The sequence below is a fragment of the Indicator indicator genome, chromosome 14 (assembly GCF_027791375.1).
Source record: "Indicator indicator isolate 239-I01 chromosome 14, UM_Iind_1.1, whole genome shotgun sequence".
Classification (NCBI taxonomy): Eukaryota; Metazoa; Chordata; class Aves; order Piciformes; family Indicatoridae; genus Indicator; species Indicator indicator.
In genome coordinates this window covers 12,543,673-12,560,889 of record NC_072023.1, presented here as the reverse complement: position 1 = coordinate 12,560,889, position 17,217 = coordinate 12,543,673, and the positions used below count along the sequence as shown (strand labels likewise).

General features: G+C 41.0%; 1 protein-coding gene across 1 annotated transcript; it reads left to right on the top strand.

The window, feature by feature from the left end:
* The first annotated feature begins 5,923 nt into the window (after nucleotides 1–5,923).
* Nucleotides 5,924–15,492, top strand: HSP90B1 (heat shock protein 90 beta family member 1). The gene is made up of 18 exons (XM_054387067.1): nucleotides 5,924–6,001; nucleotides 6,543–6,642; nucleotides 7,318–7,459; nucleotides 7,539–7,655; nucleotides 8,026–8,357; nucleotides 9,134–9,245; nucleotides 9,948–10,064; nucleotides 10,552–10,668; nucleotides 11,355–11,492; nucleotides 11,590–11,667; nucleotides 11,772–11,837; nucleotides 12,079–12,348; nucleotides 12,581–12,826; nucleotides 13,063–13,199; nucleotides 13,582–13,660; nucleotides 13,761–13,916; nucleotides 14,443–14,541; nucleotides 15,216–15,492. Exons 1-18 carry the CDS (start codon nucleotides 5,953–5,955, stop codon nucleotides 15,243–15,245), a joined length of 2,385 nt encoding a protein of 794 aa, XP_054243042.1. The 5' UTR covers nucleotides 5,924–5,952; the 3' UTR covers nucleotides 15,246–15,492.
* The last annotated feature ends 1,725 nt before the right edge of the window (nucleotides 15,493–17,217 follow it).

The window sequence follows — 17,217 nt, the reverse complement described above, 5'->3', positions numbered from 1 at the left end:
ACTTTACACTGCCACTGCTGCTCTACACTCCCAGCTTAGCCCTGATGACCTGCACCAGGCAAGGATTCAACACTTTCTTACCAGCAGTGCTTCTGCTGCCAGGAGTCCCCTGTTGCCATCCTCGAGGGGAAAGCAAAAGTGATACTCTTTACAGTACGGGTTCTCTGCAGGTGTCAATGAGTTCCTCATCAGCTAACAGACATGTGCCCTCTTCCACAAATAAGAGTGTTTGACCATTGTAGCTTTTCTCTCCATCCCTCTACTAACACTTTAGCCCAGCCCAGCATTGGAGCATGTGCTTAACTTCAAAGATGTGAATGGTTTCCTCGATTTTAAATTCAAATGTGTGCTCTGCCAGAGCTGATCCCCTAAATCCAATCATGCACCACAAGGCAGAAGCCACTGTGAAACAAGAGGGAGCTCACAGCAGATGCCAGCACTTTTGCACTCACAGTGACCAGACATTTCAAGCTAGGACTTTCTTTGGCCATGGAGAATAGTAATTATAGACCAGAATAAGGCTTCACTATTGTGAGAAGAGTGATATTCCCTGTGATATGTTTTTAATTTTTAGCCACAAAAATACGCTGCTGCAGGTGCAGATTTCCAGTGATACTGAAACTTAAAGAGGTTTTAGTATTTGAAGACTCAGGGATGCTTTTAGAATAATCAAAACATGGTTATCTTTTCTGTAAAAAGATTTTTCTAGTTAAAATTCTTCACCTTAACAGATTTTGTACTTTATGCTAGACTCTTTAATAAAAACCCATTCCTTTCTGTCAGTTCCTCTATTATGAGAATACAGAGCATTAACATTTGAGGGACACTTCACAGAATTCAAAAACACTGCAGTATTTGTGGGGGGAACCTCACATATTACTGACTTTTCACTAAAAATGTCAGCTCTGGTACGATCATCAGTCTCAGGAAGAATGGGATAAAGCTGACTAAACACTAAATAATACCTGAAGAATAAACATTTTCTTCCAAACTTAGAGAAGAGCAGAAATAAAAATACTGGAGGTATGACACTGAGGTTTAAGTCAGTATTTAACATTTTTTAAAAGGTTATTACAAGTATAAAACAGCAAAATATAGATCAAGGTCTCTTCCTAATGTGATTTCAGTGTTGTGAGCAAAGTTCTTAATGTTGAAAGAAACATTTATACCAAAAGTGCTTCCTGAAAGAATAACTTAGGCCCTTTAGATGTTTGAATACCAGCTCTGACCATGTGTGTAGCATGCTTAACATCAGTGAGTATTCCATCAGACTCCTAGTACTTGCATATCAGTACTGTCTCCTGCAAGCCTAGTGCCTGAAAAGATAGCCATTTAAGACCAAGTTCCACCAACATGCTTTGGACCTCTTGGAAATTCCTGAACCTTAAATTCACTGAAATTTATAACTCATTTATAGTTCCCTCTTCAGACATAGGGAACCAAAATTGCTGTCTTCATGAATGTCCAGACATTGCCTAGCCTTGAAACCACTAAGTTCTGTCAGCATCTCAGTTGCCATTCTGAAGTTTCCCAAGTGCTAAAAGTCTCTTCTCTGGTACTACAAATGTGTATTGTGTCAAGTGGTGATGAAACTAGCTTGTTCCTGATCCACACCAAACAAGCTTCCCTCCATCTTTCATGACAGAGTGATTTTGGTCCAGAAAGGAAGCCCAGAGCATACTCAGATTATTGGCATTCATAGCATTTCTATCCAGTGACTCAGCAATTAATATATTAATTCAAGCTCAAGGAAACTTCTGTTCAATTTGTTCTGGACCTTAGGGTATTCACCCTCATATCTCTCACCATCCTGAATGGTGATCTAAAAATGGTGGGGAAAAGCCTATGTGCAGTGTCTTTGTCCTGTGTAATTTACATGCCAGGCTCAGCTCGCCACCATCAAAACCAAGATATGATCTTATTCTACCCATAAACTCCTGCTCTTTACCATGCTCTAGTCTGGACCATCAGACTCTGTCTCTGATACAAACTGATTTAACCACAGAGTATTTTGCTGGGCTAGGAAGGAGCAAAAGCCAGAACAGTGAAAGGAGGACTGTCTCTCTACTACAGAGGCAGCCCAGGCAGATTAGCTGGCTAATTTAGCTGGTTAAGTCAAATACCCACAGTCGGGTCATATAAACTCCTCTCAGTTTATCCCTGCAGCTATTTCTGGCAAGGTAATGCTTCTTGCTGGTTACAACTTACAATTGGAATGATGTGGCAAGCTTTAGCAAGCTGACTTCCCCACTGACAGGTGGATGAGCTGACAAAAGTTCAATTCAAAGGACAGCAAAGAGCCTGGCTCTACTATTTGCACAGAAGATGACACCACCTTACTCTTTTTCTCTTATCATCAGGTGCCTCTGAATTTTTAGTTAACAAAGCAAATATAGCACTTAAATACACTATTTTGATCATTATGCACCCAATCATCAAAATATATCTAACTTCTTTACAGAACCCTTTAATGTAGCTAAGTTGCTGAAGAATATTACCCTTGAAAGCTTACACCATTTCTTTGGTATTAAATTCTGAAGGGTGTTACTCAGGCTTCTCTTTGAGTAGCAGTAGTAGTCAGTGCAACTAAGATCTTAAAAACTCCTTGAAGTTTTTTAAACAGAAAGTAACAATAAATCAGTACATTTTCAATGGAAATTCTACTCATATGTGCTTAAAACATTGACAGCTGTATTTGATAATATGCTCACAGTTTTAAAACAGATAGTTACGAATTTAATATACAAAGAAGGTGTTTCTTCCATTGCCAACCTTCTCGTAAAGAGATCAGACTTTATTTGTGAGAGGTTAAGTATTCAGCTGCCGCATTCTAGCCTATCAATTTTGTCCTGCGTAATTCAACTGGGCTTTCCTGAAAGCAAACAGTATAGTCTACATGAAACAAGCAACACTGCTAACCACAGCACACTTCTTACTAGTCTGACCTCTAAACTCAAAGCACAAGACATAGGCTTATCAGGTTTCATATCTCCTTCAAAAGTAACAGTCTACTTTGTATAATAGTAAAAGCAAATTAATCAGTTTGGGTCAGTTTGGATTCAAACAAACTAAGATAAAAATCTCTGTTGGTTTAGCATAGTAACAGAATTGATCTGCATTCCTACTATTCCAGTTAACAAAGTTCAAAAAGATTGTCGTGAAGCATTTAATGTTCTTGTTGCCAGCAAAATGGCTGCTAAAACAAAACTGCCATAAAAACCTAAGATGGAGACAAATTTACTTTGTGAATCCATATGTCTTTCAAACACCTATTTACAGTCACAGAGCATGCTGTGACTCTCGTTCTGTGAATCATAAAGACATAATTAGGAAATAATATCCTATGCTTGTTTTAGGAAAAGACAAACTTTCTCTGCTTAGACTCCTGAGTAACTGAATTGTATTTTTAATTAAATAAGACAACACTTTTGAAAATAATTCTCCAACTTCACACAGGTCTCCACAAAAACCTGCAGATTAATTTTTACATCCCTGATACTGACCTCTCATGCTTATTTTTCCTGGTCATTCTCACATACATTTTGGGAGAGTAGCTTTCCTTTTATTTCTCTTACAATGTGTGATCAGTGTAGCAGCAGCTTCTGAAGAACAGCTACTGAAACTTGCAAATCATTCAGAAAAGCTTGATGATTATTTTTAAATAGGTCTTCACTGAATCTTGGCTTCATTAAGAAGAACCCAAAGGTAACCATTATTTAGTGTAATAGAGGCTTCTTTCCATTTCTATAAACTTTAACTAAATTACTTTTTTGCCTCAGTCTTCAATGGTAGGGGCTCTAATCACACCATCCAAGTTGCAGAGTCAAGTACAGAGACTGGGAGAATGTCTCTGTGAGAGAAGACCAGCTTCAAGACCATCTAATGAACCTGAAGGTGTACAAGTCCATGAGACCTGATGAAATCCATTCAAAGGTCCTGAAGGAACTAGCAGATGAAGTCGTAAAGCCACTTTCCATCATATTTGAAAAGTCATGATGGTCTGGTGAAGTTCCTACTGACTGGAAAAGGGGAAACATAACCCCCAGTTCAAAAAGATTAAGGAAGACACAGGAAACTACAGGCTAGACAGGCTCACCTCAGTACCTGGCAAGATAATGGAGCTTATTTGTGCCAAGACTTTTAGCTACTGATAGGTTAACTTTGATGTTTCTGAAGTCATAAACGCAATGAGGTAGGGGTTGGGCTTTCTTTTCTTGGTTGGTTTTGTTATTGTTTTTGTTTGTTTGTTTTGTATTGAATGGCTTTCAAATACATTCCTCTTTAGGTACAAAATTCATTAAATCGTGGCTTGCTGTGTTGTTTTGTTTTCCCAATTTAATGTTGAATATGTGTGAGACAAAACAGTGAGTGGTCCATTGAAAGCCTGGGTAGAGTATTTCAGTAAAGCAGAGAGGCCATAGGATATTTTGAGTAGCTATTAACATACAAAATAAGTAAATATATTTAATCACTTGTAGGCTTTCATAACTTAAAAACCTTACATTGTTAACAGCAATATCCTGCAGAACTTGCACGCCATGTCCTTCATTTTAGAAACTGCAATCACAGAGACATTGACAATGGATGCAAACACCCAGTCTCCCGAGTATTAAGCCTGCCTTTTACTGTTCCATAAATACTAGTTGCTTTTCACACTGACTTTCCCTAACAGGGGCACTGTGCACATCCCTTGATCCCCTTACACCAGCAGCGTGGGGGGCAAGCTGATGCAGCAGTTGGAACCCCTACTCCATGCAGAGAAGGACCACTAATGAATAAATAACAGTCCTAAGGATAGGCTAAGGAGTGCCAATAAGCTCACTGGAAGATGGTCACCCTGATGAGCAATGAAAAGCTGGAAAACACGGAGGTCTACAAAGCATCTAACCTGCTTTGTCCTCAATTAACACTGGCATTCTCCACAGATGAAGCCACAGAGAGGCTCAGCTTAAGCCAGCAAGCCTCTCTCACGGCTGTGCGAGGCACTAGACACGCTAGAGAAGAGCAGAGAGCCAAGGCCCGGGAAGCAAGCACACCCATGGGAGGGCCCACTCGAGCCCCAAGCACCCGGCGGCGGGGGAGGTCTCTGTATGTAATGGCGCCCCGCCTCGACCTGCGCAGCTCCTACGTCGCGGCGGCAGGGGGCGCCGCGTGCTCCATCACTGCGGACTCCAACTCCCAGCATGCAGCGCGGCCCAAGCAGTATGAGCTCGCCGCCGACTCCCGTAGCGGCGGGGGAAAGGTCTCTGTCCAGCTGGGAGGCGGGAGGCATCTGTCACCGCCGCACCTCCTCTGCCAGAGGATGCTGCAGCCCAAGCCTGGCGCTGCTCCCGCCTATCGGCCGCACCGCACCGGTGGCTTTTCCCTCCTCTTTTGTACCCAGGTGTGCGGCGGGCCACCACTACCGGAAGCGCCCGTTGCCATAGCACCCACCTCCCCGGTAAACATCCCGGGTGCCCCCGGAAGCAGTCGGCAGTGGCCTCCCATGTGGAGATTTTCCTTATCGGTCCTGAATGCGTTTGCAGTGGCTGCGGCACACGTGGCCCCGGCGTTAAACATTAACAGCTTTTTCACTAACACAGAACGTGAGGCGATGCCGGTTAAAAGCCTCCACGGAAACGATTGGCCAAGCGCCCCTCCTCCCGGCCAATCGTCGCCGGCCACGCTCTGTCCGCAGGAAACCGCACATGGAAAGGCACGATTGGCGGCAACAGCTGCAGACCCCTCCCTTCCAGGCTTGCCATTGGCTGCATATTTGGCGTGGTACGCTCCAATTGGCCAGTAGCGTAGCGGCTGCCCCCACCCCCTGCGCCCCGAGTTGATAAGGCGGAGGGGGAGGGCCGCGGCCGCACCAGCGGGCTCAGCGGCGGCGCGGGGGTTGCTGCCGGGGGCGAGAGCGCGGGGAAGGGGTGCTTAAGGCTATTCTCTTCTGCGACCGCGGCCCACATCGCCATGAAGTCGGTGTGGGTGCTCGCTCTGGCGTGCACACTGCTTCTGGCCGGTGAGTGCCTGCGGGCTTCTAGAAGCTTCTGGTGGGTGGTGGTTGGGGTGGTGAGGAGGAGGTCGGGGTGCTGGCCAACAGCCCTTCCCCCCTTTCCTTCTTTTTGCTTGGGTAAGGCCGATAGAAACCAACGAGAAGGGAGGTGATGCCTTTGGTATTTGGGGACTGAGGGGGCCCCTTACTCTTACCTGTCTCGGCGGGGTGGGGGGAGGGGGGGGAGTACGGAGGAGAGAGGAAAAGCGGTGCGCGGCCTCCTTGCCGTGCTTTCACCGGACTGATGCCGGCGCCGCTCTCCATGGAGCGGGGGGAGGGGGCCGGTGCGTCTAACGCAGTTCGTGAGCCGTCGCGATGAAGGCGGAGTGGGGGAGGATCATCTCTTTCTCTAATCGCTGATGTCTCGCCAGTTGGGCTGCACTTTCCTCAGGGTGAGGGGGGGGAGGTGGAGAAACAGAACTGAGCCTGAGACCGTGGGGAGGGGTAAGCGTAGAACTTCGGTGGCGTGGGTCAGGCTCATATCGTTGCATTTCTGTTTTTCACCCAGTGTCGGTTAGAGCTGATGAGGTGGATGTGGATGGGACTGTGGAAGATGACTTGGGTAAAAGCAGAGAAGGGTCTCGAACAGATGATGAAGTTGTTCAGAGGTGAGTGCCTGGGATTCTGGGTAAGTTACTTCTGAAATGCGCAGGATTTTTCTTGTTTGATTAGGGATTGCTGCTTGCCATCGGTGATACACTAAAGCCTTGGAAAATGGGGGAAACGCCTAGTGAGATCTAGTCAGCTGGGAGATACAAAATATTTCTGGAAAAGTTTGATTTGTCTGAAATGGGAGTGAGCCCAAAAATTTGGATTCAGAAATACTCAACTTATTTTTGTCTCACAGCAATACTTTCAAAAACCCAACCCATTAATAAAGGTTGGCTCTTGCTGTGTGGTAAAAATGGTGTGGGTTTAGTATCTACAGATGAAATAGCTCTGCTCTGTGGCTATAAACCATCTCATCTTCTGTGAATATACCACATAGTGAGGAAGGCTACAGTGGATTTAACACACCTGTATCTTTCCCTGAAATTCTTTTTAGGAAAAAGTATTAACTTGCAAGCATTGATGTTCACTGAAGTTACAGATTAAGGTTATGGAGTTGAGAATAGCTATTCTTGGTGTTAACTCATTTGATCCTTTAACTTTTGGTCTGTGTCCTTGATAAAGGGTATTTGTATTGTTTTAACTCGACTGTTAGGCTGTTGTTAGATGATAAAATTAGTGATACTATTTGTGGGCAAGATTGCTTGACAGGTTTTTTTTTTTTGTCCTAACAGAGAGGAAGAAGCTATCCAACTAGATGGCCTAAATGCATCCCAGATCAAAGAAATCAGAGAAAAATCTGAGAAGTTTGCATTTCAAGCAGAAGTGAACAGAATGATGAAACTTATTATCAATTCTTTATATAAAAACAAAGAGGTTAGTGCCTTTACCAGTACAACATGTTGGAACTGTTTGTATGTGTTCTGGAGTTCCGAACTGATGGTTTCTGTTTCAGATTTTCCTGAGGGAACTTATTTCAAATGCTTCGGATGCTTTAGACAAGATACGGTTAATATCCTTAACTGATGAAAATGCTCTTGCTGGTAATGAGGAACTTACAGTCAAAATCAAGGTAAGAAGCATTAGGTACCATCGTCCCTGATGGGGGATTGTGGGAGGAATGTAACAAGTTAATATGTCATTACATTTTTCGCTTACTGCAGCTTCCCACTGGGAGCACATTAGGATCCCTGCCATTAACATTATCAGAAATTAATCATTAATGATGGAAAGATATTTCTGGTTCTATAAAGAGTAAATGAAGTATTAAAAAATTTGCAGGTAGGTCTTCCTCATTGCAGCAGTTACTGCAGATATGTTTTGTTGTAGCCAGGCATGTTTGAATTTGAATATCTGCTACTCACTACTTTTCTGTCACAGTGTATTATGTGTTAAGGTTCCAAGTGAAGTCAAATTGCATCTTTCTTCTATTTTTTTTTCAGTGTGACAAAGAGAAGAACATGCTTCATGTCACAGATACGGGTATTGGCATGACTAAAGAGGAGTTAGTTAAAAACCTGGGTACCATTGCAAAGTCTGGTACTAGTGAATTCTTGAACAAGATGACTGAAATGCAGGATGATAGCCAGTCAACATCTGAATTAATTGGCCAGTTTGGTGTTGGCTTTTATTCTGCTTTCTTAGTGGCTGACAGAGTTATTGTCACATCAAAACACAACAACGATACTCAACATATTTGGGAGTCAGATTCAAATGAATTCTCTGTGATCGATGACCCAAGAGGAAACACTTTAGGACGTGGCACAACTATAACGTAAGTATTTAGTCTCTTGGGATTTAAAAGAAAAGTTGTGCAGGTACACTTCACTCATTGGAATATTGGCTTTAGCGTTGTGACTCATAAATTGAGTCTTGTAATAGAGCTTTTTTCAGTTTAACAGAAATATGCAAGCTCTTAACTGCATCCAACATAAATATGAAATGATAATGAAGTTCACTTTGCATTCAATTAGATGAAATAAGAAAAATTAGCATCTCAACAACTGTAATTCCAGATAGTTCACCTGCCTGCAGGCTTTTAGTTCCTCAATGCAACTGTGTTCTGTCAAAACCTCTACAGAGGTGTAGAGCTTCCTCTTGGACCTGGATGCTGTTTATAGGCCAGTGAGATTGGTGTAATGCAAACCTCAGATGAGAGATAGTTTGAGAGTCCTAGTTTCATTGCTTTCCTAAGCAGATAAATTTATTTGGTCTGGGTTTAGAGGACTGTACTGAAGGGGGCACTTGGTATGAAGACGTTAGTTTCAGTACTCTAGTTCCTAGTAAAGACAGTGAGAATGCATCAAGGTCCTGATGAATATCACTAATTTGAAGTTTTCATGTACTTTTTGAGCTACTGTACTTCACCTTAATTGTTGAAACCAACTAGCCCTTCTCATTGGAGCTGTTGAGTAGGAATTGTATTTTTTAAAGATACATGGAGCCGAACTTGTGTAAATTTAAATCATTGTAGCAGCAGAAAAATGCATTTTCTGTAAAGCTATTTCACAATACTTATGCAATACTTTAATTATTTCTGTTTTTTATTAGTCTTGTCTTGAAGGAGGAAGCATCTGATTACCTTGAGCTGGATACTGTTAAAAATCTAGTAAAGAAATACTCTCAATTCATAAACTTCCCAATATATGTGTGGAGCAGCAAGGTAAGTCTATTTAAATGAATACTACATAGTATGAGCTTTGGTTGTGAAAACACTCTGGCTAAATCTTTCAGGAAGGATGAAGGCATCCTACAGAACTTCTGCTTGTCTAATTGCTAAAATTCTTCTGTTCCTGACTCTTCTGGCTAGTGTTCTCCTAGTACTTGCTCTCCAAAAAATTGGTGTTTCTAAAATCACAAACTTTCAAGGAACTCGATCTCATTCTGACTTGGAACTTAACCTAAGGAGAGAGACTGTGCTAATTGCTAAGAAAGATTTCCCCCCGCCCCCTCTGCTCCACTAGCTTTGTTTGGTAGCTGGAAGCTTTATTAAGTTTTCAAGCAGGGCCATGATTAGTTGTCCTGAAAACAGGACACCATCTTCACTTCCAGACCTGTTCCTCTGATGTTTTCTTGGTTTAGCACTAAATTAAAATCATCCATACCTGATTAGAATTGTGTATGAAGCTGAGTGTAAAGCTATGGAAAACATACATTTGAGTACAGTGATCTCCCAGTGTGTTGAAAGAAAGCATGTATTCCTGGAAAGTGCAACTGAAAAACTGCAGCTACTTACAGAGAAATGCTTGTGATGGCAAATAGCACAAGTTAAACTGGTGTGTGGAGTGATTAAGCTGTTTGAGAGAATACTAGAACTGGTAGTAAGCCAAGCAGTCCAAATCCTCACTTTCGCTTGTCTCTTTAGACAGAGACTGTTGAAGAACCCATTGAAGAAGAGGAAGCAAAGGAGAAAGAAGAAACAGATGATGATGAAGCAGCAGTTGAAGAAGAAGAGGAAGAAAAGAAACCAAAAACTAAGAAGGTAAGCTTTGTCAGACTTGAAGCAGCTCATGTCAGATAGTTCAGTAGTTTTTTCTAAGTAGTTTTCCAGAGGTGCACTTCAGTAGTGTGTGGTCAAAATCAAACAAATGACTGACAACAACTTTGTGAGGCAGATGACCCAGAACTGATCAGACACTGGAATGAACTGCTTGAAATAGCAGCGGACTTGAGTAATCTGACACTGACTCTTAGAGTATACTATGCTGAAAAGCTTTTTTCAGGATAGCAGAACAGAAGTGCTGATACTTAGTGTTACATGTATGTAGGGCACACTGCAGCATAGACAAGTTTTGTTCCTGTGTGTTACACTGGTGTGTGTATATGAATATCGAGGCAATTGGATAATTTAGCTTGTAAATTAGAGCATGTGTTTGTGACATGGTATGTTATGACTTAGCCACGGTGAAGTATCTCTAACTGACTTAACGTGAAGAATGAATATTGTGCTATGGTGTTTGCATACCTAGGTTGAAAAGACTGTGTGGGACTGGGAGCTCATGAATGACATAAAACCCATCTGGCAGAGACCATCTAAAGAAGTCGAAGAAGACGAATACAAAGCTTTTTACAAAACCTTTTCCAAGGTAAGCTCTGAGTCAAGCTTGTTCTAAAGCAAGAGATTTGCTATAGTATCTCTTGCTGTGTAAACAAAACTGAGAGCTTATAGGATGGGCTATTTCTGGAGAATTAATTTGTTGCTAAATAGACTGAACTGCAGAGAGCCTAGGAAGCTCTCAGTCAGGAGTTAGGGAGTTTTTATAGAGAGGAGGTTTTTCACACAAGTTTTGAGTGGCCTATTTTTTGAGAAGTATATCTTCAGCTCATGTGGAGCTTACTGATGTGTTTAAATATTAAGAGGATTTTTTTTTTAGTCAGGAAGGGTGGTATTTGTCATCTATATGAGGGAAGATGCAACTTGCTAAAACAATGTTGGTTTTGTGTAAATACAGCATAATTTGTTACTTGTGAGCGTCAACTGTGCTGTGATGATACTGTTGATTACTGTACCATCTATAATGTTTTGGTAGTTGGCTTGCAGGGGGGAGGAGGGCAACAACCAAAAAAAAAAGTAGGTCTCAAGAAACATTACTTTTAGGGGTAAGTTGGCTGAATCTGAAACTTTTTTCCTCTATAATAGTTCTAATAAAGCATGGTTACATATTTCAGTTGGAAGACAATTGCACTTACTTGGCAAACTCATTACTAGAGATTTGTTACCAATATCAACTAAACATCACCAATGTCAATTAAAAAAATTGTTTTTTCACAGGAACATGATGACCCAATGGCTTACATCCACTTCACTGCTGAAGGGGAAGTAACTTTCAAATCCATCTTATTTGTTCCTAATTCTGCTCCACGTGGCCTGTTTGATGAATATGGTTCCAAAAAAAGTGATTTCATTAAGGTAGGAGAAGGCAGTGTGTGGGCATGAGCATTTTCTCATGTCTTGAGAAAAAGACAAAACCAAAACGTAAGCTGACTGCTGTTTTCTTGTAATTCAGCTGTATGTTCGAAGAGTGTTCATCACTGATGACTTCCATGACATGATGCCCAAATATCTTAACTTTGTTAAGGGTGTTGTAAGTATTAAGTCTTTCTTCTATTTGATTGGTTTTTATGTTGGGTTTTTTTTTTTTCAAACTTTGAATACTGTTAGCTATACTTAAGCTTCGTTCTCATTTAGGTGGATTCTGATGATCTTCCTTTGAATGTATCTCGTGAAACACTTCAGCAGCATAAATTGTTAAAGGTAAGCTAATTGATCTTAAATTAATTTATTGTAAATACCTGACAGTAGCAAGACTTAGAGTAACAGCTTCATTTTCCTTTATATAAGGAGTGAGAAATCAAAGTATGGAAAACCACACATTGCTCTGTTCACTTCAGATCAGGGATACCAAGTGTCTTGAATCCACCCCTGGCAGCAGAGTTGAGAGTTCTTCCAAGGTACTTACTGTTACAATTTGGTATTACTGATTTTTTTTTTTTAGGTGATTAGAAAGAAGCTTGTTCGCAAAACTCTTGATATGATCAAGAAAATTGCAGAGGAAAAATACAATGATACATTCTGGAAAGAGTTTGGTACTAATGTAAAGCTTGGAGTTATTGAGGATCATTCCAATCGTACACGGCTGGCTAAACTTCTTCGCTTCCAGTCTTCTCATCATGAAAGTAACCTCACAAGCCTTGACCAGTATGTGGAAAGAATGAAAGAGAAGCAAGACAAGATTTATTTCATGGCAGGTGCCAGCAGAAAGGAGGTATGTGGGTGTGGAAGAAAGAGGGGAAGAGGGAAAAAGTATTAGTTTCTAATTAAAGTAGTACCATAAACATTGTAAACTGTGTATTTGCTGTAAATGAGGACACTCCATACTTCTATTACTGCTGCAGTTAAGTTTTCCTTGTGCCTGTGTCTGGCAAACAATGTCACAGCTTTCAGTAGCTGCTGGTACCAAAGCAATTAATTTGACATCTGATCTCTTGTCATCTTAGGCTGAGTCCTCACCATTTGTTGAACGTCTGCTGAAAAAGGGCTATGAAGTCATCTATCTGACTGAACCTGTAGATGAATACTGTATTCAGGCTCTGCCAGAGTTTGATGGCAAGAGGTTTCAAAATGTAGCAAAAGAAGGAGTTAAGTTTGAAGAAAGTGAAAAATCTAAGGAGAGTCGGGAAGCCTTGGAAAAGGAATTTGAACCACTCTTAAACTGGATGAAAGACAAAGCTCTAAAAGACAAGGTAAAATGTTATATGTAATGCTTCTTTGTAAATGTTGTACTTGCTACAATGCACGTTGCTGATTCTTTGAGCATAGACTATGTGACAGTGGCTTCTCTGTCCTTCTATGGATAGATAAGCATGTTGCTTAATACCTTTATTTCAGGAAGATAATGAGTTGGGGTGTCATCTTCAGAAAATACTGGAGTGGCAGTAAATTTCAATGATTTACTTAAGGCCTTTTATTTTCCCTGCAGATTGAAAAAGCTGTACTATCTCAACGTTTGACCCAGTCTCCATGTGCTCTTGTGGCTAGTCAGTATGGATGGTCTGGTAACATGGAAAGAATCATGAAGGCTCAGGCTTACCAAACTGGGAAGGATATATCTACAAAGTAAGCTTTCAGTTACATAGTAGCAGATGCAAAATGTAATTGGTGTCCCCTCTTCCATCTGGTTCAGATAATACATCATATTTTTAGCTCACTTGTAGCCAAGCTGCAGTCACCATTGTTTTACACTCTGTTCAAAGCCCAGTATGCAGAAATGCCCAATGGGCAAGACTTATCAATTGCATTTTCTATCTGTCATTTGGTGGCAAGAGTGGATGGAGTGTCTCAGTGAGTTGTATGCTTTTTAGAGTTAAGGTAGTATTAAAGTGTGGCAGGGGGAAAACACACGTGGTTCTGTGGCTGTAATCAGTATTTATGGGTTTAAAGATGCAACTGGGTCCTGTACTTAAAAGCTCAGTGATACAACATCTATTTTTGTTTTCAGTTACTATGCTAGCCAAAAGAAGACATTTGAAATTAACCCCAGGCATCCATTGATCAAGGATATGCTGAGGCGAGTTAAGGTAAACAAATAACAGTACTGAATTACTGACTACTTGGCTTCATACAATCTAGCTAACAGTTCTGCTTGGTGTTGTTTCTTTTAATGCTCTTCCACTTCAGGAAAACGAAGATGACAAAACAGTTTCTGATCTTGCAGTGGTATTGTTTGAAACTGCAACTTTGAGATCAGGATATATGTTACCAGACACTAAGGAATATGGAGACAGAATAGAAAGGATGCTTCGTTTAAGTTTAAACATTGACCTGGATGCAAAGGTTAGTTTGTCTTTGACTTGGGGCAAATAATTGACTTAACTGCTACATCTCAAAGCAGATAGACTTGCATAAAATGTGTCCAGCTTCCTACACTTAGAAGGGCCACCAGGAGCTCCAGTTAAGTACCTGGGTGGGAAACCAATGAGTTTGTACTTCATGGTTATGTCTTCTCTTCCACTCTTTTTTCCAGTTGCTTAGGATTGTGCTCTTCTGTTTGTCAAGTGTTGTCCTGTCCTTAACTAAATAGTCTGTGGGAGCAAATTAGGGACCAAAGACACATATGCCCATCTCTTTGGAGAAATTACTAAGTGGGTGTAAGAAGTAGGGGTTCTCATAATGCTGTGTGAGAACTTGTGTTGGGTATCTTGCCAGAGGAGGCATGATACTGTCTATGCTAAACAGAACTTGCTTTCTCCTTCAAGGAGCTTGGGGCAAATGTTAGGAACTGATGTTAAATACTACTGTAGCCTGTATTTAGCTATTCTACAATTACTAAATGGGCAAATGGCTTGTGGCCTTCCTACAGGTGGAGGAGGAACCTGAAGAGCCTGAAGATGCAACTGAGGAGGCAGAGCAGGATGAAGAGGAGGTGGATGCTGATGCCGAAGACAGTGAAACACAGAAGGTAAAGTCTCACGTTTGACTCTGTTACTGATACTTATGTGAAGTTTTGTCTGTGGTGCCTCTTGGCACCAAACTCGTTCACCTTGCATTTCATGACACTGGTTTTTAGTGTAAGGTTTTCCAAGTTTCTCTTGAGGGGGGGGGGGGAAACCTGCAGGACAAATGACATTTCAGTCTTCAAACTACTGTAAAGAAGAAAATGGTTAGACGTATTCAAATCTGGAGCTAAATTAAGCTTCAGAGACTGTAATGCTGCCCTATGGCAAGAAACAGCAGCAAATTGTCTACAGTGAATTTAGTATTGTCTGATGGATTTCCACTATTTTGGGACAATAACAAATTAGCAAGAGTGTACTTTCAAATGTTTGCACTACAGGCAGCAGCGCTACCTCTCAAGAGTTAACTCGTGTGAAGTCAGCTTTCACTTTAGCTAATGTGTGCAGTTTTAATGATGTCTGCATGGATGTACTGAACTCCCAATACTTGATAACTGCTTTAATAGCAAAGGCTTAACATGCCATCATTTTAACAGAAGTTAGACTTTAATACCTTCTTAACATGTTATATAGTGATTTGGAAAGCATCCAGCAGTACTTGGGTTCAGTTCTTAGATAGCTCTTGTAACCCTTTCTGCTTTTAAAATGCAAGATTCTGACTCTCTTTTTGTCTCCACAGGAATCCACAGATGTGAAAGATGAACTGTAAACTGCACCCTTCTACTATCCTGCATTGGGGGGGTTAGGAGGGAATGTGAATTAGATTTTTTGATTTTTTTTTTTCCACTGTAAAATGTTGAGGGATGGTATATGGGGCTTAAGGGTAAAGGAGGATTTTTTAAGTTCACTTTTCTAAAAACATTCCTCATGAATGTAAATTTGTATTATTTAACTGACTTGGTGTAAAATCTTGTCATGTACAAATAAAATGTTCCCAAACACCACTAGCTCTAAATTTATACACAGTAAGCTCATCTTGTGGGCTAGAAAAAGGAAACAAAGAGCATCCAGGTCCTTTGTACAAGAGTTTGCTATTTGCCAGCCTTTCCATACTTGCACAGCCACACAGCTGGGTGGCTTGTGTTAACAAAACTGTGCTGTTAGCCAAAATGTACCTGCATTGGAGGGCAGTACTGAACTTGCTGGTTGAAATTAGCATTCAAGTAGTCTTGTATCTACTGATGTATTCAGGAAGATGATACAGGTCATTTAAAAAGGGCATTGGAACTAAAGTCCTGCCAGCTTGCACTGGACTATGACTTGACTCCACTATACAGAATAGGCAGTGGTAGCTTTTACTAAATTTGTGAGCAAGAACTACCAGGAGTGGCTTTTCTGCCTGTATGTTTGTACCATCCTCTATGGTATTTGGTAACCCTGCCTCTGACTTGTGTCCTGCAGCTGTCCTGTGCTCTACAAGGTTTTTTTTGAAGGTAGAAGCCCTTACGTCTTACTCCTAAACTTTCCATTCTTGCTTTATGTCTCTTTAGTATGGTAAAGCACTGTAGATACTTAAGCTCAAGCTAGATACCTTGGAATGTAGACAGGTTGAACTGGAGATACCACTTTCTCCTCATCAGCTTTATGTGGTATTTGGATGAAGTGTATTTTCTCACTGGTGCCTTGACTTTGAAATGCCTTTACAGGGGATGGTAGAAAGTGTTTAGGCAAACTTTTTTTCTTTAGAAGTAGTATATAAAAATAGTATTACATAATGACTCTTAACAACCGCTCTTCTGTTAACTTATTTGTGAAGTTTGTTCTGTGATGTGAAGCAAAATAAGCTTTCCAATTGGGTGAGGATGCTAAAAAAATTACCTGAACTCCCTTTTTATACTTGGGTTCCATATTGCCCAAATACTGTTTCCATACATAGAAATGCTGTGTCAGTGTACTGTGTAATGGTTTATACAGAGAGCTTTATTGAAGTGTATGCTGTTTGAAAGTTGAAGGAAGGGGAGCTCAGTTTTGGCTTTTTGAAGGAATTTGTGGGTCTTGCTCATTCTGGATGTATCTTGGATGCACTGTAAGAGCCTTTTTTAACGCATACTGAGTGGTCTGACCCTTGAATGTAGTTTAGCAGCTAACACTATGAGCTTTAGAAGCAGTCCTTTGTTAGTGATTGAATAGGGCAGGTGCATTGTTTCTTATGGCATGGTCCTCTTAGCAGTGCAACTTCTAGTGCTTTATAGCAATCAGCTGTTCCTGAAATACCAGTTCTTGTGCTACACTTCAGAATATATCATCAATATGCACCCCTCTATATCTCTCTAATCAGTGTCAGTTAGCAAGCATGGCTCTCAGCCTTCCTCTATGGTTGAGTGCTTCTGCAGCTAACACACCCAAGTGCAGTGTTGGAATCACAGAGTTACTTGCTACACTATTCTAAATTTTATTACTTGTGGACTTGAACAACGTTTGTTCTGTTACTTAGCTGAAGTTGTCCATGCTGTGATTTGGTTTAGGAACACATTTCTAATTTGCAAATAAAAAGCACGCTTGAAAGTTGTGCTTTGTGCTGCTTCATCTTCCTTAGCTGAGGCTATATGCAACAGGGGCATGTTAGGAGCAGGAGAGGATCTCATCCTTGGCTGCTTTTCTGGATCAGACAGTAGTTGCAAAATTGTAATAGAAATATATACAGGTGAAGAGAAACTATAAACAAATCCCAACTAATGTAC